At 42.2% G+C, this 27,915-nt stretch overlaps 1 protein-coding gene across 1 annotated transcript in view; it reads left to right on the top strand.

Annotated features, from left to right (window-relative positions):
• Window positions 1-27,915, top strand: part of HS3ST4 (heparan sulfate (glucosamine) 3-O-sulfotransferase 4) — a 319,921-nt gene that overhangs the window by 572 nt on the left and 291,434 nt on the right. Inside the window, exon 2 of the mRNA XM_004691707.2 lies at window positions 3-347. Within this exon, the coding sequence (XP_004691764.1) occupies window positions 3-347 (345 nt within the window). The remainder of the gene's footprint in view (window positions 1-2; window positions 348-27,915) is intronic.

Here is a 27,915-nt window from a genome sequence, read left to right as displayed (position 1 = left end):
AGCGGCGGCGGAGGCGCCCGGGACGCCTGGCTCCGGACCCCGCTGGCCCCCAGCGAGATGATCACCGCGCAGAGCGCTCTGCTGGAGAGGGAAGCTCAGGAGTCCAGCACCACAGACGAGGAGCTCGCAGGCCGGAGAGCGGCCAACGTGAGCAGCGAGAGGGGCGGCGCCGTCAGCACCCCGGACTATGGGGAGAAGAAGCTGCCACAGGCGCTTATCATCGGGGTCAAGAAAGGAGGGACCCGCGCGCTGCTGGAGGCGATCCGAGTCCACCCCGACGTGCGGGCGGTGGGTGTAGAGCCACACTTCTTCGACAGGAACTACGAGAAGGGGCTGGAGTGGTACAGGTAGGAGCCTCGGTTCGCGGGATGGTATAGACGCCTGGCAGACCCGGAGGGGAAGCCGCTCCGCTTTCCAAGCTCCGCAGCATCCAGGCACCACCGCCCCCGTGACCGCTTAGTCCCCCGAGGGCTCTTCTAAACCTGGCGCGGACGCTCAGGGGAGCGGTGGAAAGAGCTGGAAACTGGCCAAGGGCCACTTTACTACAGGGCGAGGGGAGGCAGTGTCAGGGACATCCTCTCTGAATACGCCCAGCTCTAAGCCGGGGACTCTCCAGCCCTCAAGCCGCGGGGTGTTTCCTGACCCAAGCCCCTGCGGGGCTCTGCGCTTCTGTGTTGGGGATGCTGAGGAAAGAATCAGGAGAGGTAGACGGATTTAGGGGCTTTGAGATCCCCTGGAATCTCTCAAACTCTCTGTCAAACGCATTTGCGTGGCCTGAATCCAACTTCAGCATTTTCAGGTTAGAGCAAAACGAGCGAGGAACAGTTGATGATGGCGAGTTTTGGCTTTCTAGTAAAGACTGAGGATATTCCTCATCTCCAGAACTTTCTCTCTCCCTCGGCGAGGAGCTCTGGGTTGATTTGGCGTCAGGAGCTCTTGTCTGCATGACAGTTGGTGCTCTCAGAGTTTGCCTGTCCTGCACCATGCCCTTTCTAACCCCCGCCTCCCTCACAACAGATTGGAGTGTATGCCTTGTGAGATGTTCCTCTCCTTCCTTTTCACCGGCTGTCAGCGGTGCTACAAAGGGGGAAGAGAGAAGTAGAAAGTTAAGTGCAGGTAAAATAAATTAATAATCCAGCTTTCTTGCCAGCCATAATATTTAAAACACACTGATGCCGACATCCAGTATGCACACCACCTTTGCCTTTATTTTTCCCTTCCCTCTTTCCTTCCCTTTCACATCTTGCTAGAAAACAGATCTGAGTGGCTGGCGCATGTGGTTGTATCTCAGTAATTAATTGCAATTGTCAAACAGAAACACAGCCTTTGTCTGTTAAAGTGATATTATCATTCTAACAGAGCCAATAGGTAAAATAAGGATTGTTTCCTGACAAGTCATCTTCCTGTTGAAGAGCCTTGCTTTCTAAGTTTAAATTACAGCCTGAGAAAGTCTTGGAAATAACTCAGAAATACATAATAAATATATGTTTTGTGATTGATTTTTTCCACTTTAAAAAATCTGCCTTATGCTTTCAAAGCTTCAGAGAAGTACACTTAGGCATAAACATTCCAGCACATGAAACTGAACCAGCAAATATGTCTGTTAATGTCTTGTCTGTTTCAACAGAAAGAACTAATTGCAATATTTTAAGAGGCTTCAAACAGCCCCTTCCTATCAAAACATAAAACAGCAAATGCCTAATTTAACTGGAAAAATCAGTACTTATAACATCACAAGTCATGGCTTCCAGTTTGCGGTTATAATTAAAAAAGTGTTAGAATGATTAATGCAACAACAGCAAAATAGAGAAAGGGTCTGATGTCTGGTTTCTGTTGTTTAACTGTTGGTGAGAGGACTGTCCTGGCTTCTGCTGTGGTAGTCTTAGGAGCCTAACTGGCTTTTTTCCATTCTAATTTTAAAGCTGTATATCTTGTGAGAAGTGCAAATGCCCTTTGAGGGAGAGGGAGGCACAGAGATCAAATCTTTCTAACATGTATTTGGATTGTTTTGCAGTGGCTGGGAGTAGAGAAAGGATTGTTTTATTCAGGTGACTTAAAGTTGATGAAGTGTGTGTGGTGGAATGTATGTAAGGACATCCAGGGTTAGGTGTAGAGACTTATCTGAATAAAGGGGTAGAAGATGTGAGATTTTCTTATGCTTTCTTGTAACAAGGCTGGGAAAAGAAGGCATATAAACTGCCTTGCTGACATTAAGGGGGTACTGATGGTATTATTCCAGCTCTGTGATATTTTATCGCTTGTGGTGCTGGAACTCGATGTCAACCCTTGGGATGCAGCAGGAGAAATGTCAGTGAGAAAAGATGTGGACAGAAAGGGATTCCTTGATCCTTACTTAAGAGGACCATGTGATACCTCTGGGTCCTCTACCCTCAACCCAAATGTCTCACCTCTGGTAGTTCCTGATAATACTTAGTGTTGCTGAGCAGAAGTACTGGCACAGAATCTTCCTAACACAGACAAAACCATTAGCCACTCAGGCGTGGCTGTTGAGAAGTCTCCAGAAACTCCTTGGGCCCAAGGAGCAAAGTGTGCTGGAATTAGCCTTGAGTAGCTCTCCAACCTTTCTAGGGACAGTTGTGCTTTGAGGCCATTTGTGGGATTTTCACAAATGCCATCTCTTCAGGCACCGGCTCCTCTGGATCCTCAGGCTCCTCTGTCTCTCTGATAGGAAGAGGAAATGACACCCTTACTACAAGCCAAGAAGAGGAAACAGTGGCACATTCACACCAGGAGCAGCAAGCCTCCCTTTGGGGTTCCTGGTCCACCTCTGAGTCTGAAATAGTGGCATCTGTGCTTAAAGGGACCACCTCCTCCACGTGGGCCACATGGCTAATCCAGAATCTTACTCTGCTGTTTGGCCGATTAGAGAGCCACACGTTAACTGAAGGTTTTCATTCTTCCTGTCCCCTACTTATTTGTTTTGTCTTTTTTTCACTTTTCAACTTGCTTCCCGAAACCCTACTAATTCTGCAAATATTTCTGCTACTTGTGTCTTCGGTAAGAGTGAGAGCAAGAAGACCCTTGGGCCACCCTGGACAAAGCTGGCTGTCTTCATAGCCCACTAAGCAGCCCTAGCAGTTTTATTTCCTAGGTGTGACTCCAGTAGTGCCTAAATCCATTTGCTTTCTGCTTATGCTGCTGCTCTCCTTTGATTTAAAGACACATGTGAGAGTAGAGCATGTATATCAACTTGCCAGGGCGAGATGGACTAATGATTAGGATATGTGTGATGCAGCTATGCAGAAGCAAGCTTCCCTTGGTGGATTGACACAAGCCAGTGGCTAATAATTGGGGGGGATGATTTGAATTAACCCTTTGCTTCTGCTGCTCATTTCTCACCCCGCTACCTCTCCCCCAGAAAGAGCAAAGCTACATGTACATTACAGGGTGACTTGGTGCCAACTGTCTACATAGGCCTTATCTTTTGGGAAGGGATGGGACTACTAGCTGGCTACCCCAGAACTCCTCAAACTGACAGAGGCAACTGAAGCTGCCCTGCCCTCATGGTTTCCAAAATGTCAGTGACCTTGACCATGTTGGTTGGGAACCTCATGGCCCCAGTACCATGAGGAGTGACCTTCCATGGATTCAAGCTATCTTCACTGCCAATAGTTAACTCTCCAGTCTTCTTGGCTAGGGGAAAAGAGCTCAGGACAGCCAGCTTAATAGTCTGCTCATGTGGCCAGAGGGAAGTGGTCAGAGCTTTCTTCACATGTGGTGTCTGGGGAGGGACTGAACGGGATGATGGAAAGGCACAGGCATTGATGGAGTTTCTGCTCCTGAGGTAGTTGGTGCTTTGTAGAGGTTTCTTCACATCTGGGTGTCTTGGGGAGGCCACGAGCTAATGCAGCCTTTCTGCCTTCCAGTAGCCCCCAGAGGGTGAGACGTGCGCTCTGTGGCTCAGCTGCTTGATGGTTGACCTGATCATGCCTTTCCTGCTCCAGACAGCTGGTTTCTTCCTGGAGCCACAGGTCCTCAAGTAATGTGTTACAGGTCTTTTCCTTTCTGCTTGCTTTCATTGAATAAACATTTAATATTTACTGTGTGCCCAGGACTGTTTGGGTGAACAAGACAGAAGCAGCACACCTGTTGCCGGGAACCTGCATTTCAGCAGGGTGTGAGGGAGACAGCCTATAGCCAAAGTCCTCCCTTTTACCTTTTTAATGTGGCTACTAGAAAATGTAAAATTACACTTGTGACCCACATAATGTTTCCCTGGATAGCAGGACAACACTGCCTTACAGCAGTGCTTGTAAAATTTTGAATGCTCTTGAATCACCTGAGGAAGTGTTAGCAGGCAGATCCCGAGCAGGGGGTCTGGGGAGGGGCCTTCTGACTTCTTGGTGACACTGATGCTACAGAACCCTGGGCTCCACCTTGAGCAGCTTTTGTGAGCTGGCTTGTCACTTAAAGTGATTAGGGAAAAACCTCTCTATGGAGATGGTGTGAATGAAATAAAAGCCAGGTCCTTGCATGTGAAGACCTGAGTGGAGAGGTTTCCAGCAGAGGTTACAGATGCTGCAAGGTTCCTGAGGTGGAAATAAGCCCTTGACTTTCCAAAGTATCCATTCACTCTTCCAAAGACATGGTATTTGTAGCTGAACAAAACCAGCTTAACAACCTTATACGGTTTAAAACTTACTAAGGGTGATCTTGGTTGGCTAACTTACCTAACATCACTAAGCTTCAGCTTGTTTACCTGAGAGTAACTCCTTCTTTGCAGAAGTGTTGGTGGGGGTAAATGAAGTAACAATTGTGAATGTATTTGCTAAATGACTATCCGAGAGCAGAATCTAGTGGACGCACTAGTGAACTTTCCATTTCTCATCCACTTGGGTCTCCTATGCTTTACCCTCTATCACAGCTGTCATAATGCTGACCAAAGAGTCTCTTAACTGCAGATGTTTTTGGGAAAAGTCTAGCAGTGGTTGGCTGTTGCAAACTACATCTGCTTAACCTTCCAACCGGAGTCACCAACCCAGACCTGCTGGTTCCACATGGATCATACAAATGATTGGCACAGACCTAGCTGGGCTGAGGTTGGGTGGTGGGGAGGGATGGGCTGCACCTGCTCAGTGAAGGGCCTGCTCAGCTGTTTCTCTGTTCCAGCTACTTTTGTGCAGGTGTAAGTTGTGGTTACTAGGTCTTTCATTTTGTAAGAGAAATTGGAAATCCACATTTTCATGTGAAATCTTCTGGTTTTTAATGTTGGCAACAGACTGAAATTTCATAAAAGCACTGAGTGGGCCAGCACTTCAGGGCAAAGAAAACACATCTGTGGGCCAGATTCAGCCAGCTGGGTACCAGTGTGTGACCCTGGGTTTAAACACATTTTAGAAAGTAACTGGCTTACCCATAAATACCCGTTGCCATTGCCAGAATTGTGGCTTATATGTGCTATTTCAGTTTAGATTTTTTCCCCGTCTTACAGATTTTGCAATAGCATGGGAGAGGTATCTTCCAGAAATACTGTAACACCAAAAGGATCTCCATATACACAGTAACATTGAGGTGAAGAGAGACAGTTCAAAACAAAATTTTTCTTTTGTTCCCAATCAACATTTTCTGGAAGGTGTAGAAGTTCTCAGTTATTCCTCTGTTGACCAGGAGTGCCTGTATTTGATCCATATAGAGAAAATATGCTCATGAAATAAACCCTGGTCCATTGGCTTGAGGGAGACCTGAGAGTTAGAAAAAATTGGGTTCTCGGTTTCCCTCCTTTTTAATACTAGATCTGTTGGACATCAAGCTACTTATATTTGTTTCTTTTTTGTGAATCTGTTTCTTAGATGAGGCTGTATTTTCTCCATAGAGTGTATTCATCCACTAAAATACTTTGGTTCTAGAATAAACTTCTATACTAGACCCTTCAGAACATAGGGACATTGTTGGGAACATGATCTTGTATTTGTGAGCCAGAACCCCTTACCTTCTCATTATGTGTCTTGGAGAAGTCACTTAGTGCCTTCTAACCTCAATTTCTCCACCTTCAGACTGGCCTCAATATTCCTCCAAAGGAATATGCTTTGAGGATGAAATGAAGTGGCATTGATGTGTCCCACACAGAGTTTGTGATATTATAAATTTTCCCCCTTATTTCCTCTCTCACTTTCCTGTTTTCCCTGTCTTTTCATCTTCATTTCCCTTTAATTCCTTCCTTTTATCCTGCCTATCAGTGCTGAAGACCCTAAAGAGAAAGCTGTAATACATTTTTTCATTTGACTATAGTCTTTTATTTCAAGATTATGTCTGAATGAGGGATTTCAAACCCTGAAGCGCCTCTTAAGTAGCTCTCCAGAGAATAATCAAAACTGGATTCCACAATTTGGTCTATTGTAACTTGAGCAGAAGGAACAGAAAAGCCTGATATCAAGAAGTAACTGCAGCCAGAATTCTCCCTAGTGGGGCTGGGGTAGAACTGGGTACGCCCCCTGGCCTTGCACACTGACATTTTCCTACAGTAGGAATGGATGCTACTTGCTCTGTCATGATAGAGGCAGTTCAGAGACTGAGGACGCGTTTGTCTTAGTTTCTCTCAGAACTATAAGCGTTTGAGAATGCAGGACTGCTCCAGACCCACTGCTCCCTGTTGTGAGATTTTGTTGCTTTCAGTTGTTCTTCAGCCCTCATAGTATGATTTACTTTTTGTATACCAGGTTTGTGCATCTCAGTTGAGTTAGGAGAGAGGACTCCAGACTTTAGATGAATGAAAGTCATATTGTATTTTAGAGAATTTTAAAGTATTGTATTTTAGTATTGTATTTTAGAGAATTTTAAAGGTTTTGGTCTTGCATAATGAATGATAGCTCTGGAGCTGATTGAACCACCACCCTCTTAAAGTAATCTCCCGATTTCATTGCTTTCTGTGGTTTAATAAGGTCCTCTTTAACTGTCTTGGGAATTTCAATCTGAAATTATAATTTATGAAGGCAGACTTTCAACCCATTTTACCATTAATTAAAAGCAAGCAGTTGGCTTTTTTTTAAAACATGTTTGCTACTTCCTTTCAAAGTTTTTGAAATCATTTTTTTTTAATGGATGTATGAAACATGACTTTGGCAATTTTGTTTTGAGCAATAGAAATTTGACTTATTAAAAACAAGAAGGTAATTTATTGATTTATGTAATGGAAGTTTAGGGATTGATGGTTTCAGGAAAATCTGGATCTGGGAGCTTAAATGATGTTGCTAGGTGTCTTTTTCCATTTTTGGTTATGTTTGCCTCTAGCTTGCTTTATTCTCAAATAGGCTATGTCTATATTTAAATCAAGATGGTAAATAATAGACCTTGAAACACATCTTCTGTTTGTTATTTCTTTTTGGAAATAATTTCTCTTAATAACTGATGTAAGTTGTTCTTAAAGATGCCTGTGCTCTAAGTTGCATCATGTTTCATTGCTGAAGCAATCATTGTGTAGTACCCTGATCAGGTCTGACCTGAGTTTGTGGTAGGAGAGGAAAGCAGGGTTAGTCTCATTGAAACCACAGGGAAAAGTTTTCCTATAGAGAATGCAGTATTTAAAATTCTCTTACTAGAAGAAGTAGGGGGAGGGCCCATCAGACCACATGCTCATTAAACATGTAAAGATGTACTATAGAAGGGTATATTAAGATACTCTTGAAGTAACTTAATCTAGTAAAAGATACACAAAGTGTTGTTTTGGGGAGGTTCAGTGCACTAATTATTTCATTCACTCTTTCATTTATTAAAATTGCATTGATTTTTAATTATGTGTTGGGCTCAAAATAAATTGGGTATAGACAGTGACCTGGAAGAATTCATAGAAATGGACAAGTAAATGATTACTTTATAAGCTAATAAAAATACTGACGAAGTGGGATTTATTCCAGGAATGGAAAGATGGCTCGATCTTTGGAAATCTGATAATGTGATTTACTCATAATATTGGTAAATGAGAAAAATTCTATGATTTATTTTATTAATGATACAAAGATAACTGATAAAATTAATTTTCATTCTGGGAAAACCTTAAATAACTTAAATCTCTATGAATCTGTTAGAAACAATAATAGGATTAATTAAAATGATCAGTAAGTAAGTTACTATGCAAAAATTTGCAGTTCTTCGATATGCTTATACCAAACATTTTGAAAATATAATGAGGAAATATACTATTTATAGAACCAATCAAAGAGCCTAAATAGTAATAAATTCAGCAAAAATTGCAAGAAATATAAACACAAAATCTTAACACTTTACTGATGGGGCATGAGAGAAATAAATAGAAGGAGAATTCTTTCTCTAGGATAACAGTCTTTCTTTTCCTTCTCTTCTGTCCTTTTTTTTAGTGGATTTTTTTTGCTGCTAAATTGAGATCAGGTTTGTTTGAGATTAGGCTGAAAACACTTTTTATATGAAGATGGCCAAAATTTCTAGCATTCCCTTGTTTTCTACATTTTATTTGACTGTGGAGAAGATGCTGAAACAACTGTTACTGTTCATATTCATAAACAGGGTCATCATTCTTTGGGGGGCTAGGGACAAAGGGCTTATTGCTTTACACCCCCAAATCAATGGTGGTTGGACCATCCAATGTATGGATTAACAGTTGAATTGTGAAAATTATTAAAGGTAGATGTATTCATGTTGCAACAAGACCAAAGACAAATAAGGTGTAGGCAGGGGCCCTTTGCAATGGAACAGGAAGATGAAGATGGGATTGTGGCAGCTTAGTAGCAGCAGTGGTAGTAGATACTTGTACTCCTCTGTCCAGCCCTGCCTCAAGCTTGGATTCATTTAGTCTTCAATAGAACCTTGTGTTATTAGCACATCACAGGCAAGGGAACTGAAGCAAAGATAGGCCAAGTAACTTGCTCAAATGTGCATTTGGGCTTCAGAGCCAGGAGTTAGAGTATTTCATTTAATTTGTCTCCAAGTGCTTTTCCCTGAAGTGTTGCCTTTAGCCTCGTAAGAATGACTCATAATTGTTAACTTTTCCTTGCTAGAAGTTTCGAATTCCCCATAAGCAGATGAACTCACCTGCCTACTGGGCAGACTACTTGAGGGATATCACCTCAATACTAGACTGTAGAAGTAACTTCTTTTCTGTTCTGGGACCAAGGTCTTTTCCACTTTAGGATCTTTTAATTCTCTGTTCCTGGAATACTCTATCCCCCCATTCCTAAATTTCCAATGTTTCCTTACTTATCCTTCAGGTCTTTACTCAAATTTCAGTTCCTCAAAAAGGTACTTCCTAACTACCTGATGAAAGATCCCTTCCCCCTTCTGAGCTTCTTACACCGTTTTTATTTTCTTTTGAGTATTTATGATGCTTTAAAGTCATCCTCATTTCTTATCTCCTGCTCACTAGAAAGTAAGCTACATACAAGTTGGGGAGTCTTATCCATCTTCTTCCCTTGTCAGTTCTGAGCAGTGCTTGGCACATAGCAGGCACTCCAGTATGGTGGCTTATTAACTACTAATTATGAATCATGAATGAATGAATGGAAAGTATATCTTTTGTGTACTAAGCTTTTTTGCTTTGCAAAACTCCAGGCTTCTGAAAGAAATAGAACTCACTTTTACTTGGGAATTCTGGCAAAGAATTGTTCTAAATTGTTTCACATACTATATTTATAAGACTATATTGGATGCAAAAAAGAGACACCCACTCAAGTAAGCTGTGTGGACTAGACTGTCTCTCTCGATGGTCTCTGCATTATATGACACTGTCTCCTTCATTCCTCACAGCAGCCTCATGAAGCAGATACTTTCTTGTTCCAGTTTTACATATGATAGGATCTCAAAGGGCAAGAGACAGTCCCGGAGTTGAACTGCAGGCTGCTACAAGCCAGGTGTCTTACTATGTCATGTATGACTTCCTTAGTTCCTGACCTCGGTTGCTGTTACTGCCCAAGTTTTCAAAGAGTGCACACTATTTCCGATAGACCATTGTTCCCCAAGAGGAGTTGGAATTATGTTTCTCTAAATGCATTATCAGAATGACAGAATTGCCATTAAATAAGCAGGTAATGACACTGTATTTTATTTGTAACTCACAGCAGGTGGGTAACTTTTCTCTTTGCTTCCAAGTTCAGGTTTCTGCAGCAGTGGTGGTGGTGGGTCCCCTGGAGTTGAGGAAATATTTGAGTCAAAGAGTCTCAGTGCCTCTATGGTAGGGAAGTTGGATTGTGCAGGTATATTGTGCTTTGAAAAATGAAAGCTGAGCCTGGAATCAAAAGTGAAGTGTTTCAGTGTGAGTTCTATATTTGTCTTGCTCTGTGTGCATGGACAAGTATTTAGTCTTTGAGCCTTTGTTTTCTTAATCTCTAAAATGGGAATAACAGCCTCTAATGGCTTCACAGTGGCTTTGCAATGCTGGGAACTGCTTTGTCTACATATGTTAGTTGTTATTAACCTATGCACGTTTCCATGAATTCCCCCAGGTAATTGGTTTTCTGGAATGTTGCACTCCAGGGACTACCTGAAATATAGGACAAATACTCTTACCATAAGTCAGATTAAAAAGTTTAATTTACAGAAACTGTTATATGCCACAGATCAAGCATTGTGAGAGCAGACTGCATGCACATTCGAAGAGTTTCTGGAAAACCTCTCTGTGCATAACTCCTTACCTGACACACGAAAATTGATGGATTATCCTTTTACATGACACATGGCCATTGATGCATCGTCTTTTTATGATGGAGAAATAAAAAAATCTAGGGCGTACCTTTGTTTCTTAGGATTTCCCTGTAGTTGATGAGTTTAGCGAGTGACCAGAAGATTCTCTTATTTTCTTCTCAGTTGCTGGATCATCTCTTATCAGTGTCCTTGTCTGTATTTTACAGTTTGACAGGTTAACTTTGTACCACCTGGCTGCCTATATTGTCTGCTTTCAAACCTATAGAATAACCACATTCTAATCTCTGGGATATGCTAGATTACCTGGCAAAGGGAATTTAATGATGTAGATGGGATTATGATTGCTAAACAGCTAACTTTGAGATGCTAAATATAGCATCCCAGATTATCTGAATGGCCCTAGAGTAACCATGAGGGTCTTTTTAAATTAAAGAGGAAGGCTGAAGTGCTAGAACCAGGAGCATGGAAGCATGAAAGGCACTCACATGACTGTTGAAGACAGAGGAAGGGACCACAGACCAAGGAATTCTGGCAGCTTCTAGAAGCAAGGGAAGTAAGGAAACTGATTCTTCCTTAGAATTTCCAGAGTAATGAAGATTACTTTCAATATTTAATTTTATTATTGTTAATTTAATTTTTAACTTGTATTTTTCTTTACTGAGGTAGCAATTTACAGCATCATTAGGGGTATAGAGTTATATCTCTTTAAATATATGTTGTACACCCCATCACGACCACCGTCAAGCCACCCAAGGTCCTCCATTGTAGTTGACTGGGCCACTTCAACTCTTTTGCCCCAATCTCCTACTTACCTGTTCTGGTTATCTTAAATTCTACAATCTGATTGCTGTGGCTTGTTTTGGTTCTATTTTGTTTATTTATATTACATACATGAATGAAATTATCTGGCTTTTGTTTCTCCTTCTGACTTACTTCACTCAGCATAACTGCCCCCCACTCCCGCCAAGTTCCTTAATTTCACAAATAGTGAGATTTCATCTTTTTTTAATAGTTGAGTAATAGTGCACTGTATATACTTATACCACATCTTCTTTAGCCATTCATCTGTGCTTGGGCACTTAGCTTGGCTGTTTTAAATGATATCCATTTCACATTTCTGACTTTTAGAACTGTTAAGTCAGTAAGTTGGCAGTAACTTCTTATAGCATCAATGCACTCTTCTTAGGCATTTCTGATGGGTTTCGTTTCTGATGGCCAGTACTGATGGGTTTCTTCCTTTCGCCTTTTCTTCTTTTCTAGAGGATATCAGCTCTGGGGGATTTAAGTCTCTAGCCAAGTAGCAGCAAAGATGTAACCATCTCTTGTTTACAGAAGGTCACTGCATTAGTTAGGGTACAAACTGAACTGCTGCAGTAGAGAAACCCTAACTTATAGTGGCTTAAATAAGACAGAAGATGATTTCTGTCCAATATTATGAAAGTTGATAGGGTTTTTAATCTCAGCACTGTCTGCGTACCAGCAGCTCAGAGGGAACAGAGGTGAAGCCGTGAGTTTTGAGTGACAGGGATGTGTGTTTAGCTATATAGTCCAACCCGTGTAGACTGATGTGGAGGCAGTCATCTCATATCAGTGGATCATTCAGAGTCCCCTCTTGGCATTTTCTTTCTCTGCCTGTCCCCAGGGAACAGTCTGATAGACATGCAGACTCTCATGTCCTACCTCAAACTTTCTAAAAACAGGGTTTTCATTTTAAGAAGATACTTGAATAATTATTATGCATGACTTTTGAGACACACAGCCTTATTCAGGGTTGGCACTGCTGATATTTTGGGCCACGAAAGTCTCTGCTGTGCTGTGGAAGATTCTCTTGTGTGATGCAGGATTTTTAGCAGCAGCATCTTTAGCTTCTAACCACCAGGAACACCCTTACCAGTTTGACATAAAAATGTCTCTGGATATTGCCACATGTGTCTTGAGGTGCACAATGGCCTCTTGTTGAGAGCACTTGCCTTAAAGGATTTTTCTTTTCTTTGTGATCAGAGCTGGGATCTCTCACATTACCTCCTAGTCAGCAGGGAGGCAGAAGTCTAGGGAGCAATTTCCTTTCAAGCAAGTCAGGCATAACTTCTGCTCATCTTCTGTTGGTGAGAATTTGGCTGAATAGCCATTGCTAGCTGTAAAAGAGTCTGGAGAACATGTTGGTGGTTCTTTCTTTGCTAAGAAAGAAGGGATACCAAGTTGGACAGTCAGCTATCTGCTAAATTAACGCAGGGGTCTGTTCACCTTTATCTCTTTGTATCCTCTTTAACAAGATGTGATTCTGGCCAAAGGATGAAGTTCATTGAATGGGCATGACAGTTCTTTTGCAGTTGGAACACAGAATCATATTAAGAGATCATAGGGTACTTTAGAAGAACATATAAAAGTTACCTGATTTTGTAAATAAAATGTATTTTGTTATCAAGTGTTTGGTGTGTTCTAAACTTCTGTCATGGACATTGATTGCTCTTGCAGATTTTATTTTGTCTTATAGATAATCTTTCCAGTATTGATCATTTTTACCTGAAAACTATTTTTCTTCAATATTTGTACAGACTACTGTCATTACTATACATGTGTTTGATAATGTGAAGGTAAATGTATAAACTGCGTGTATATGTGTGCACATAGGAATGTGTGGGCATGCATATATATATGCACAACTGTCTATGCACACATTCCTTCAGATGTATGTTCCTTCATGCACATATGTCTGCACATATAGAAGCCATTTGTCATCTATGCCCATGGGTGTGTGTGTATTTGCCATGCCTGGCATGTATGGTGTCACTTGCGATGGCACCACCCTCATCTCCTGCCCAGGCTGCCACAGTAGACCTCTTGCTCACACTGACACGTGTCCCTCTGTAGTCTGTTCATCAGACCATGGCTACGGTACGTGATCTTTTTAGAACTTAAAGCAGACATATCACTCCCCTACTTTCATTTTCCCATTGCCTTCTTGTCAACCTCAACAAATTTCTAAACCTTGGCCATGATCTTTAAACCCTGCAGAGTCTGACCCTTGCCCATCTCTTCAACCACATCCCTTTAACTCTTCTCCTATCTTCTCTACTTGAGCTGCACTAATCTCTTTGCTGTGGTTAAGAAGCCAAATATGGCCTGACCTCATGGAATTCACATCTGTTACTCTCTGCACCCATAGTGCTTTTTTACTTAGATAATTACAAAGCCTGGACTCTCTCTTCATTGGAGCCTCTGCCTCTGCTCAGGTGCTTTCTCTTGGACCTGGCCTTTTTGTGTGCCCCCTGGACCATTTTGTGGTCTTGGTGGTTAAGAGCTCCATTCAATGGAAAATTCTGGTAAATATGGTGTTACATGTACTGTATATAGTGTTAATATATACAGTGTTAATATATAGTTTTAATATAGTGTTAATATACTGGCTATATGCTGTAGTTTCTCTGCCCCCACCCAGATTTCTGTTACTTAAGTCTCCACCTCCCCTGATTCAGGAGAGCTCTTGTTTCTATTTGGTGCCACAAAATGACCTTATCATGGTGGGGGCCTTTTTAACAGGTGTTCACTTATTCTCAGCTCTCCCTGTTATTTAAGTGTAATTCACTAGGTGGTGATGATGAGATGTAGGCTGAGTCTCCCACTAAGGTGTCTCTTGAGATGTAAGATGTGAGGCTCCTTGCTTCTTCTATCCTGGGGACCCTGGCTATTTTTTGCTCCTACAAAGATAAGCAGCTTTATGTAAGTTTCATGGCAATAAACTATAAACACTGAGACAAGTTTAGAGCATGTTTAAAACAAATAAAAAATACAGTTGAGGGCCCTCCCTGGTGGCGCAGCGGGTTAAAGCACTGCACTAAGAAGCTGAAGCCACTTCCGCATGAGTTCGATTCCGCATGAGTTCGATTCCCGCCTGCCCTGGAGGAGATCCACATGGCATGGCAGACCTCTCCTGACCTGCCCGCTGCTCCCCTCAGCAGTGTACTTCATCGATCTGTCTGTTCTGCTCCCCACTCTGTCTCTGTGAATCCTCTCACCCTCTGCATCTCTAGCCTATACCCCAGTTCTGTATGAATAAATAAATCTTTAAAAAAAATACAGTTGAATGTCTTTTTTCTCTGCCCCTTTCTTAGCTACCTTCATCTTTGATGTTCAGATAGAAAGTATTGCCACCTAGCATTTTCCTTCCTTCTTAGCACAGCCCTGTGTGAAAATGAACAATGAATATTTCATGAGACCATGAATATGTTCAGACATTAGAAATTATTATTATGATGTACATTTGATGTATTTAATGTGGATACTCTCCATTTAGAATCTGAAAGTTGCGTGGTGATTTAACCAACAAATCCCATGACTCCACCCAGAATCACTGATTTTCTTACTTAGAATAAAAGAGTGAATTGGTTCTATACTTGCTGGTTCTCATTCATTATGCATCACTTGGCCTGGGTACTCCTCGGTTTTCTTGGGTTTTTGTTTCTTTGTTGGTCTCTTGACTTCTCATTCACTGGGAGGAAGTAAGTTTCCCCAGTTCACAATATATTAGAGCATATTTTTCAAAAATAATTCCCAATAGTTTGAAATTTAATTTCGGCAGTGGAACTCTGTTATTAGGACTCTCCTGGTTATAACACACAGAAACTCAGGTAAATCCCCAGGTAAGATCTGAACCAAGCATGAACCACAAAAGAAATTTCAGGGCTTATGTGTCTCTTAAGTGCTGGGTTGGGGAGCTTCATTAGGGCTTCATCATTGTACTCCACCATCCTTCACTGTGCTTCATCCAGGTCTTGTATTTCTGGAGTCTACTGTGGCAGAGTTGGTTGGCTGCTTTCTTAAAACCTGTCCTCTTGTGATTGCGAGTGGGTGTCAGCTCAGTTACCTCTCCCACCATATGCAGTCAAAAAAGAGTAAGCCATCTTTGTCCAGAAGTCCATGCTGAAACCCCATTCTAGCTCATTATTTTCTTTTGAAATAATGAGCCTGTCCTGGCAGCCAGTCCTTGTTTCCAGACAGCTGTGAAGCATGGAATATTGCCCCTCTGGAGCAGAGGTGGGATTTATTTCTCCTGGGGGCACAGAGAGTGAGATTGTAGGGCAGTCCCCCTGAATAAAACCAGGATATGGTTATCACGAAGGGAAATGGATGCTGGAGCCAAAACAACAGATGTCCATTTTGAGTATCTTCTGCTCAGATATACTCTTTCCCTGAAGTACTGCCGAGTACAGCAGATACACGGAGCTTCTACTGCCTTGTGGAGAGACGGGGCTGGCATCCCGCACAAGCAGTGGGGCGCAGATCTCCCTCCCTAGCTCGTTGCTTGAAGATGCTGCCTCTTCTCTATAACAGAAAAGGAAAGGAAGAAGAGAGAAGGAAAGAGAGGAAACTTGTCTTCTGTACTTAAGATGTGTTAACCCCCCCCAAGTCCTCCCCCCCAAAGTCTAAAGAACCTGCCTGCTCAGAAGTCACTAATTATTTATTTAGAATATTTTCTATTTCTATCACTTCCTTAGCAACCCCTCACAGCTGCCTGGGAAATTTTAATGGGATTGTGTATCTTACAAGAGAATTCTTCAAATAGCAAGTGAAATCGTTTCATCACATTAAGTCTTCCTGCCCAGATTCACTTCAAGTAGAGAGGGAGAAATGATTTGGCATTTGATCAGCCTTAATATAACAACTAGATGGTCCAGAATTTCTAGAACAGCCCTGATTCTATGTTATCTTCCTTTTTCATTTAAGGTTAGGCTGACAATTTAAAAGTGAGTATGGCTTAATTTTTTCTGCTTTTTAAAGATTTTCTATGAAAATAAATTCACTGTTTGGGGAAAAATTATTTTGTCAAATCCAGTTTTCTGATGATTAGTTTGAACACAAACACCTTGTATGGTATCTGGGGATTCTTATTTGCATACAATGCTGTTTTGTTCCTGAGTTGGTGGTGCGTGTGTATGTGTGTGTGTGGTTGTGTGTATGTGTGTGTGTGAGAGAGAGAGAGAGAGAGAGGGAGAGAGAGAGACAGAGAGACACAGAGATAGAGACAGAGACAGAGACAGAGAGAATTTTATCATAGAGGGTCTTTCTAATTTCCTCAGCAGGGTTCCTTGGGAAATTTGTCCTTGGGTCTCAGGGTGACTTACTAGGCACCTTTCCTGTGTACAGTTTGAATATTTTGAAGGTTCTAGAACTTCAGCCTTCAGCTTCTCCTGTCATCATCTCCTTTTGCTTTAGTCCTCCACCCCCCAACCCCAGTCACTCAAGAGTGGGAGCTTAGTTTAGCCTTCATTTCCCCAGAAAGAAAGCCACCGGACTTTCCTCTTTAAGGTTTTGCCTGTAGGAAATGAAAGAGCTGAAACAACTAGGAAGAGAGCAAAATACCTCTTGTGGGTTGTCTAGTCCTGTCAGCCTTGTTTTCAGAAAACTCTCTTCTATATTTCTTGTGAGTTTTCAAAGAAAATTTATTTATTTATTTATGCATATAAGAGCTGCGGTGCAGACCAGAGGTGTGGGCATGAGTGGAGTCACCAGATATAGAGGGGAGCAGAACAGGCAGATGTGCTGAAATACACTGCTTAGGGGAGCTATGGGGAGACAGGAGAGGTCTGTTGCACTGTGTGCGTCAGCTTTCTGGCTGGGGATGGCATCCAGACCAAGGCGGTCACAGTGCTGGGACTAACCCCTGGGCCACCAGGGAGGCTGCTTGTGTGACGTTTCTTTAAGATTCTGAAGATGTTTTCCAAATTCTCCCCTTTTCAGAAAAAGGCAACATTTAAAAAATAGATTCTTCAGGAATTTAACTTCCAGATTTGCCCTCAGCACCAATTGCACTTTTGCCTGTTTTGCATCCTCCACAACAGCGGACTTCCTGTGTGCACGTACATGCTTAAGATACCCCTAGGGTCTTCCTGTTCCTCCTTGATGTGAATGAATCCTCACCGCCACTGCGGCTGAGTCTGAGCACTGTGTTCTAAGTGAAGGTGAGACCTAAAGAGATGAAGAATGATGCTTAAAGATACATGGGTAATTCTGACACTGATGATTTTCCACCTCCTGGATTGGAACCTCAGTACTTAGCCACACTGCTGTGCTGCCTGTTTGAGAAGGTTCTGAGAGAAGAGGCTCAGAAGTCATTGCAGCCACAGGGCTCCAGAGTCCATGTGTTTGCTGTGCCTGTCTACACCCTGAGTTGTGATTCTCTGCAATCCGCTTTTGCAGTGGCCTGCATTCTACTTGTCTGCTTCTTAGAAAACAGCTCCCATCACCATTGCCTTTCGAAATGTTTGGAAAATAAACCTCCAGCCTCCAATGCCCTGAAACATGATGCTGTCAACGTTCATAGTGGGGTTGAAAGGCCTGGGCACTTTGGATGCTCAGAGAGAGGTATTGATTCTCTGCCCTGCTGTGAGAAGGCAACTTCAGGGGCTGGTGACTCAGCTCCCTTCTCCATATGGGGCAGCTGAGGGCTGAAAAGTGCCCTGGGCCGTGTATTTTTGAAAAGGAAAAGGAGAAAAACATCCCTTCATCCAAGTTGTTGCGAGGCAATGTGAGGGAGGAAAGCCACTTGGCTTGCTACCTTGCCCAGGCTTGCTCTGTCCGCTGCCTTGACTTCTGCTGGAGTAGCTGAGTCAGGGTCTGTGTTTTCTCAGTGATATCACAGCCACACTTGTTTCTGGTGAAATTCTTTGCTCCCCGAGATCGACACTGCCTTTGGAAAGTGTTTTCATGAACGGCACTGTGGCTAGAATGTTAGTAGTAATGTCACTCCTGTGTTAGAAAGTTCTGTGACACATGCACTCTGGGTCTTTGTAGAAAAGTCTGGTTTGTTCTCTTTGGTTATAGTTTGCAAATGAGTGAGGCTATCCTGTAACTGGCTTTCACTTTCTGACTTATTGTGTGCCACATAATCACCTCAAAATCTATCCATTTGGTTCCACGAGGCACTATTTCATGTTTTTAACAGCTGAGTAGTATTCCATTCAATATATATTCTGCAATTTATTCAGTCATCAGTCAGTCTTATTTTTAAAGATTTATTTTTAATTTAAAGATTTATTGTTACATACAAGAACTGAGGTACAAGACAGAGGTGCAGGGGTGGCGGTGAGAGGATTCACCGGAGACAGAGTGGGGTGCAAAACAGGCAGATTGATTGAAATACACTGCTAAAGGAAGCAGTAGGTGAAGCAGGAGAGGTCTGCTGCACCATTTGGGTCGGCTGGGGATCAAACTCAGGCCCCAGTGGCTGCAAATACCTTAATAATGCTAAGACTTAAACCCGAGGCCACTAGGGAGGCTCCAGTCAGTATATATTAAGGTTGGTTCCCTGAGAAACTATTCTTATCTTCACTTTACACAGGAAGAAATGGAGGTAGGGAAAATTCAATAGCCCAGGGTCATCCTGACCCTGATAACTGAGTGTCCCAGTCATCAGATTCTATATTTTGGCTGAAGTCATGTCCTAATCTTAGGATTTTACTAAATTATTTTATTCATTTATTTGTAAATTATTTTATTTGTTATACTTATTATTGTACTTGCAATTATTATTTAATGCATAATCAGCAAAAACAGTTGGAAAATGCTGAAACCATGAAAACATCCTACCATTCAAAGTAACTTACTTATAATTTTGTATAAACTCTTCCATAGTTTTAAGTGCTTATAAAGTACATAAGTGGTGATTATTTCCAAAATATGCATTTTTAAAATAAATTGCTTTTACCCATATCCAAACATATATTATGAAATATATTTTTTTCCATGCAAAAACTTCAGTGACATAATTTTGGCATTTTTATGTGTGTAAAAGTAGTATGGACAGTTACCCCCAAAAGTGAGGATGTGACATACACACATTACAGAATAAAAACAAATGGCAAAGTCCTTTTAAATCAGGACTAAAGAATCTGACCACCGAGAATCTGTTCAAGGAAAGATTGATGGATTTGTATGTAGACATTGTCATGTTCATGGCTGGTGTAAGAACCACCAGCAGAATGTGTTAGTTTCCAGGGGACCATAACATCCAGCACACACCAGGAGGCTTAAATAACAAACATTTATGTCCTCACAGTTCTGAGGCCAGAAGTCTAAGTTCACGGTCTTGGCAGAATTGGTCTCTTAGACTTGGAGGTGGTTGTCTTCTCCTTCCTCTGTCTACACATGGCTTAACATCTGTCTGCTTGTTTCCAAATTCCCTTTTCTTATAAGGATCAGGACACCAGCCATTCTGAATTAGGGCTTAACCTAATAATGGCTTTGATTTACCAATATGTCCAAATACAGTCACACTCTCGGGTACTGGGGGTTGGACTTCAACATATGAATTTTGGGGGCACACAACTCAACCCAGAAAACAGAGTAAAGTCAAGTTGCAGAGCCTCGGTGACACATTCGTGAATATGGTGTAAAAGTCAAAATTCCCTCTCTCTGCCAGCTGCTTGGAAGCTCCTGCCACCTCTGCTGTCCCTCTGCTATTTTAAACTGCTGGGATTTGGTGACATCCCCACCCATTCCAGTGGGAAACACAGCTTTTTTATTTTTTGCATATATTACTGTTCCCAGTCAAGGTACATGAAGTCCCAAGGCTCAGCGTCTCTTTCTGGGGACTTTACATATCTCTGTGTTAATCCATTAAGAGATGTCATTAAAGTTTAATTCTTAGAGGCCAGTCTTAAAAAAAAAATAAAAAGCTTTATTATAAAAGTGGGATGAGCTCATATTATGGAAAATAAAAGCTAATAAGTGAAAATGAAATAGAAGGCTTTTGCTCTCTCCACCACTACATTCTGCTCTCTGTACTGTCACTTTATTCCCTAAGGGAACCCCTGATTTTGAGTAATTAACTCAATAGATGAAATGGGTTGTTGATCATATATGGTGACACTGATGAGCTATTTATTACCTGTGGCACTAACACTGCCAAAATGCCAACACCAGCAGTTAACACTCCCTGTGTTGGTTCACCATTTACCAGGCTAATGGCCACATTTAACTCTTTCAGAACCCCGTGAGGTGGACTTTTGAGGCAAGGGGATTCCAGCTTCGAGATGTGGGTGGCCAACTCACAATCACACTTTGAGTCAGACCTGTTGATTCAGAGCCTGCGTTTGCTTTGGTGACTTGTCCTTAGCTTGTGGACACTGCTCCATGACGCTCTGGAGGGCTCCTTCAGGATTTCATAACCTCGACACTGCATGTCCCCATTGGGGTGTTTCCTGATACATTTAACCACTCCACTCTTGATGGGCTTTGTTGTTCCAATCTTTTGCTTTTACTACTGAGGCTGGAGAGCCACCTCTGTGCTCTTGAATGCATGTTTGTAGAGAAAATAGGAGGGATGGGCAGTTTTTAAATTTTGATACCTCCCTGGTGGCGCAGCGGGTTAAAGCACAGTATTAAGAAGCTAAAGCCACTTCCACATGAGTTCAATCCCCGCCTTCCCTGGAGGAGATCTACATGGTGAGGCAGACTTCTCCTGACCTGCCCGCTGCTCCCCTCAGCAGTGTACTTCATTGATCTGCCTGTTCTGCTCCCTACTCTGTTCCTGGTGAATCCTCTCACCCTCCACATCTCTGGCCTGTACCCTAGTTCTGTATTAATAAATAAATAAATCTTTAAAAAAATTTGATACACTTGAATATAGTTTGAGAAGTTGTCAGCAGGAAGTCTTATCTCTAAGTTCTTGGAAAGACCTCCATGTAGTCTCCCAGTAGTGACATAGATTTAGTGAAACTCAGCTCGTTTTGTGCCCCAAGATCAACTGGCCCTTGATAAAAGCTTTTTAATAATAAAGATGGTGATTCCATGTACAATTACCATGAGATGAAAGAAAAGAGGCAGTCTGAGTGTGGTTCTCACTCTTGGATCCTCTTATTTAGAGTTTAGTTTCTATTATCAAAATAATACTCAGTGCTTCTTCCTCTTCTTCATGAAAGGAAGGGGGAGTAAATACTTCCTTTATTCTTTGAACTGCCACAGAATCATTTTTCTGTAAAACTTGAGAATTCACAAGGAGGCCAAAGATGCATTTTAAAAACTTCCCCAGCAAATTTGAATGGAATGACAGGATTGCTTCAACTTCAAAGCAAGAATGGATTTCCAAGGAGTGGTTAACGACAGATGGAGACAACCAGAGTGTGTCATGTAACACACATCCAGAGTCCTGATGTCCTAGTCCTACACTTGGGGGGATTCTGTAGACAAAGGACTACCTTGGGGCTCCTTGAGAAGTCCAGCTTGGAACTTGTCAACTCCCTGCTTCATTCAGTGAACAAGACCGAAGGCAGGAATATGTAAGTGACCATGGGAAGGATTTCTGGAGGCTTCTCTTCCACCCCATGACAATGCAAGAGACCAGGAGGGCTGGGGCAAGACCAGCGCTGATGCATTTCACTGGGAACCTGTGAAGCATGGGCCCATGAGTTAAGAAAGCTCGTATATGGTATGGTCATGGCGATTTCGTTAAAATTCAACAAACAGATTTATGTTCCTGTTACTCTGACAAGATGAGTTGCTATGGATGACACTTCTGTGGTCTCATTTGCCCATATAATCTTTTATGAAGGCACTTCTTGACATAAAATGCCCAATTTCCATGTAAGAACTTTCCACTCACTGTCTTGCTGTGCAAAAGACTGACTGCTATTTGTCTCTCCATTTTGGATAAGACAAGCTGGAATAAAGACTGTATTTCCCAGCCTTCCTTTTGCCAGGTGTGACTGATGAAGCTACATTCAGGCCAGTGAGATTTGAAAGTAGATGCGGGTGCCATGTCTGGGAGATGTCCTTACAGGACACACTTTACTTTGCTCTTGACTGGAGCAACTTGGTGCTGTGTGCAAAAAGCCCCATCTTGAGAATATTGGAGTATTAAATCAGAGGGGCTTCAATGGGAGTCTTCCAGGTAAGGCAGAAATCAGTTTCTGTATTGCTTGAGCCATGTTGTTTTAGATTTCCATTTACTCTTGGCAAAATTTAATTATAATGGAAATATGTACCTGCTGCTGTGTTTTAGGTGTGTTGCGTTGAGTGTTTTTGATAGATCATCTTATGAACCTTCTTTGTCCATATTTTACAGATGAGAAATGCACTTAAAGAAGGGAGTTCCAATGGCCTGTCCTAGATGACACACCTTGTGTTTTAGCTGACCCAAGAATTTAACCTGAATGACCCCAAAACCTTTACTTTTCATCTCTATACCTTTCGGACATTATGGATCCAGTGTTTCCCAATCAGTTGCCTTCCCATGTGCGGGCACTATGCTTGGTCTTGGGTAGCAAAGGTAACCAAAGAACTTGATCTTGTGGCCCTTGCCTTTCAGTGGAGAAGAAAGACAACATCCATATCTATCAAGAGGCATAAAGTTAATCTTATGAATTTAAGGAGTACTATGAAGGAACAATGCCCAGACCACTTAGTACTATAAGAGGACATGGTGATGAAGGTTCAAGCAGGACATTCAACCAGAGAACTAACCAACTGGAGATTTGATGAGTCTGAGGAAGTCTCCTTAAATAAGTAGCATTTGACATGAGGTCTGAGGGATGAGTAGGAGGTGAAGATTTTGTGTGTGTGTGTGTTTGTGTGTGTGTGTGTGTAAATAGAGGGAATAACACATCCCAAACCTCATGGCAAGAAAATGGATGGTGCATTAGAAAAGCTAAAAGCTCAGAGTGCTGGGAGCTCAGCAAGAGGAGACATGGCTTCGAAAGACGCTGGAGGGAATACCTATGGAGAGACATGCAGGGCTTGTGAAAGGTTTGGGGCTGGATCCTAAGAGAGGCAGAGGGCTGCTTCTTGGTTTTAACAGATGGGTGACATGGAGCTTGGAAGTGTTTCAAAAACATCTGAAATTCAACATTTTGAAGCTGCAATCGTTATCGTTATCTCCCCTGACTAATCAGGGGCCAGATCCTGCATGCCATGTGGAATATAGACCAGAGGGGCGAGGGGAATAAGTATAGAGGAGGCTCTGAGAATAACCCAGGAAAAAAGTTTCTGATGACTCAGAGTGGGGAGATGGAAGTCAAGATGGAAAGAGATGGATGACATCAAATGTGTATTGGAGGCAAAGTCATAAGGAGATGGCTTGCCTTGACTTTGGAGGGTGAGAGAGCAGTCAGGAGGAACACTTTTTTTTTGGTCTGTGTGGCTGGATGGAAGGATGATGCCTTTCAGCACTGTGACCATGACCTCAGAGAAGAGTAGGCCTGGGTCAGAGAGAGAACATGTGCTCAACTCAGCTGTCTGACATGCTCTGCACTCTTCCTGAAGAGCTGTTGATCCAGTCGTTTGGTTGTGGGTGAGTGCCCTTCAGAAAGCCCAGCTCTCTGTGCTCACACTAGGCTTCAGTATGGCCACAGGGTGGAGCAGCCATTGGCTCAGTGACTGAGGCTTGCACGGGGAGAGTCCTATTCCTTACCTTAAGTGTCTGGAGTGGGAGGATGGATCACAGCAGCTGAGTCTGGCCTTATTTCCTACCTGTGGGCAAAGTTGGTTTGCAGTACAAGAGAAAATAGATGGAGATGAACAGAGATGAGATTGCATGTTTTGTTGTTTAGATTCCTGAGTCTCAGTATGACTGAGACCAGCTCTATCCAAGAGTTTTCTACTTACTTGAACCAATACATCTTTTTTCTGTCTTAAGCCAGCTTGAGTGAAGTTTCTGATATCTTCATTTGGACCTTGACTAGTCAGGGGAGATAATGAATTCAATTCAAACTGTTGAATTTCAGATGTTTTTGAGACATCTATAACCTAGAGATCAAATAGGTGGTTGGCTGTATGGGTATCTCAGAAGGGGAGCTTAGGGGTAGGAGATGGAAAATTGAGAGTTATCAGCATATAGAGTGTTATTGAAAATTGTTATACAAGGCACCAGTGTGTGATAGGAAGAGAAAGGTATAGAGGACACCTATGTAGAGAATGTGTAAAGATGAGCTTGTAATAGAAACAAAGATGTAGGGGGGACAGTAAGAAAATAGAATGCAGCTTTGTGGCACTAACAGTTTTAAAAGGGAAGGTGTGATCAGTGATGGTGAATGTCACTGAAAGATTTAAACTGAAGCCTGTAAATGTACATTTGATTTAGATAAGCTTATGAAAGAGTTGACTTTTTAAGATATGTCATAGCATTCCGAGAACTGGAAGATGCCAGATCCATCATCAAAGAGATCTCTAAAGGCTCAGGAAGCTAGAAATGAGTCAGCATTGAGTTTGATTTCTGGGGAACTTGAGGAAGTGATGGGAACAAGTGATTTATTTAGCAAATGTGAAAGGCACCCCATTCTTTGCCAAGGCTATAGTGGATGTCAGGGAGATGGTAAATAACAAGGTACGTCTATACTTGTGGAATTCACAGAGTAGGTAGGCAGGCAGACAATCAAGTGCCAATCACAATTTAGGCTAATAAATGCAGAATGTGTCAGTTTGGATGCTTTCAGCTGCAAGAAAGAGAAAACCTAATCAACAGAGGCTTTGGATATTTAGATTTCATTTAATAAGATATCCAGCTTGGTGGTCTCAGGCTAGAGGCAACAATTTACCTGCTTGAGGAGGATTCAGGCTGTTGATGTCCTTTTACTCTGCCACTGTTAGGTTTGGATACTGCTCCAGCAGGGGCTTAAGATGGCAGATGCCTCTAGAGACGCCACATTCTTGCCTGAAAGAGTGCAGAGAAGGGAGGGGGCCAGTGACAAGAAGCTCTTGCCATTTATTGGAGAAAAATTCCTTCCAGAAGACACTAGTATATTTCCTATATTTTCTACTGACCACAAATGGGTCATTTTTGTTTAATGAATTATTTTGTCAGGTATTGTTGCAGATACAAAGTATATGCAGTGATGAAACGAACTTCCTTCTTAGTTAAATAAGTTAGGTGCCTGTTACCTGTTAAGGTCTCTATCTCTGAGTATTATTCATGAGTATTATACATAAATTTGGTTAGGACAAGGCAGATGATACATAAATTAATAAGTACATAAAGCGTCAAATAATGGTAAATGTTATAAAGAAAAAGCAGGTGTGAAAGAGTAGTAGAAAGGATACTGTCATTTACAGGTAAGTAGGGTAGGTTGGGTAGAGTATTCAAGGCTTGTGGAATGAGCAGTGTGGGATTCCAAGGGGTTCTGGGGGAAGTTTCAAGCTAGAGGGAATGACTTTAATGCATGTGTGAGAAGTTTCTAGAAGACTAGTGCCACTGGGACTGTGATGAAATGTATAACTTAGGTGTGAGGTCAGAGATAGGTAGGTATGACATGAGGAGCACGCTTGGGTTGCAGCAGAGGAGAGACATGATGTGTATACATGTGCTCTGGGAAAAGTCTGTCATGAGGGGATAAAAGAGACAGCAGGGTAGGTAATTAGGAGTCTGCCCAATGCTCCAACGTGAGTGGGGAAAGTTTTCTGAACTTGGCCGTTGAGCATAGAAGCAGCAAGAACTCAATGGGTTCTGGATATACACACATTGAAGGTAGGTGTATAAAATGGAAGTCATGGATGACTCTGTAGGTTTTACCTGGGAGAATGGCATTCCTGTTAACTGAGAAGGGCAGTCTAGGGGAAGAGCAGAACTCTGTGTTGGATAAGGATGCTTATTAGACTTCCAAGTAGATAGTTGCCTCTTTGAGTCTACTCAATCTTAGACCTCTCAGGCCTTGGTAAAGGAGATCTGATGGTCTTAGGCCATCCTTGAGTTATCTTCTAAGGTCTGAGCACATCGCTGTCTGAATTAAAAGTGTCATTAGCAAAAATGAAAGGGGGGCCTGTTAGTAGGCTTGAAACACTGCCTGCAAGTGTCCTGCTGACGTGACTCAAACTGAGAAGTGAGGGACCTGCCCTATGGGTTGGTTATTTAAACCAAAAGTGGATGGTGAGGGGAGACTGTCCGTGCATAAGGAACAGAGTGTGCAAAGGTGTGGAGTAGAGAGAAATGTGAACATTCTATGGTGACATGATGTGATTTTTCTCTTTAAATAAACCTGCAGTGCGACTTGTTCTTGCTTGGGGGTCGCAGCCTAACTTTGGGGGACTTTAGGGCTCTTTCACATATTCTGAATTGAGGGTTACCTTGAAGAACTACCTTATGTGGATCAGCCCAAAGTATTTTTGTTTTTTAGTTTTTGGTATTGAGGTAATATTGGTTAGCAACACCATGCATGCTTCAGTGGAATAGGCCCAACCTCTTCAGGTGTATGTTGCCACGCCACACCTATCATTGAGGCTCCCATAATCTACTGGACCTCTCCACCTTTTCCTTCCCCTTCCCTTCTTGTAGCCTCAGTTCTGTAGTCAGAGTTCAAAGGTTTCATTTGGCTGCCCTCCCCCTCCCCCTCATGACACATGCCCGCATAGCAGTGAGATACCCTTTTTCCTCCTGAAACAGTATTTTTCACATATGGCAACCACATGAACTCACATCCCAGCTCACTGTACTGACAGGGCAAGAACAGGTTTGTGGCACACATGCGGGCTGATCCCGTTGACTGTTGCACTGAAAACCAGCATGTAGCAGTATGTGTTCGTGCCCTTGAGAGGCCATGGTCTGGATCTTTCCCCTCCGTGTTCATGGTGGCATCTGCTGAATTCTCTCTGACATTCTGTGTGATGCATGCTTGTGGGAGACTGTTCAGTGCAAGAGCAGAATGGAAGAGAAAGAGGGGAGAGGAAACAAGAAGAGCAGAGGCACTGTATACTTATTACTGAGATATTTGTGCTGCAATTTCTTTTTCTTTGTCTCATTTTCTGGATTTGTTTTATGATTCAAATACATATTTATACTGAAAGATTTCCTTTTCTTGACGAGAAACATCCAGCTGGAAGGAAGGCTTGGAAGATGTGGGTAAGGTTTTATAATCCCCTTGCTCCTTTGTGATCACATTTCTTTAATGCACCCAGTTTTATTCAATTCTAAAAGAAGACTCCAACCGTTGTTGTCAGCACTATGTTTTGGCAGTGTGTGGTCTGTGCAGGAGACTTAGTTTATTAAATAACTGCCTGGGGGATTCTGCTGGGAGTGGGTTGACATAAGGCAACTTATTCTGGAGAATAAAACTAGTTAACTAAAACTCTACCCTATAATTAACCTGCTATTGTGTGTACCTTGCAATGCAAATTGTTTTCATTAAAACTCACAGGCTTCTCTGAGATCTCAGAGGGTTCAAAACCCAGGACAGAGGGCACATCTTTCTTTATGTTTCTGAGACGCCATGAGGAGGGCTTTCTGGTCTACCAGAGGCACCCACCAATTGTTTTATGTTCTCACATGTCATTCTTTTATTAAAGCCATTTAATTTGTATATGTCCAAT

The sequence above is a fragment of the Condylura cristata genome, unplaced genomic scaffold, assembly GCF_000260355.1.
Source record: "Condylura cristata isolate star-nosed mole 26May11 unplaced genomic scaffold, ConCri1.0 scaffold00032, whole genome shotgun sequence".
Classification (NCBI taxonomy): Eukaryota; Metazoa; Chordata; class Mammalia; order Eulipotyphla; family Talpidae; genus Condylura; species Condylura cristata.
Note: the sequence above shows the minus strand (reverse complement) of the source record. Positions and strands in the feature narration are given on the sequence as shown.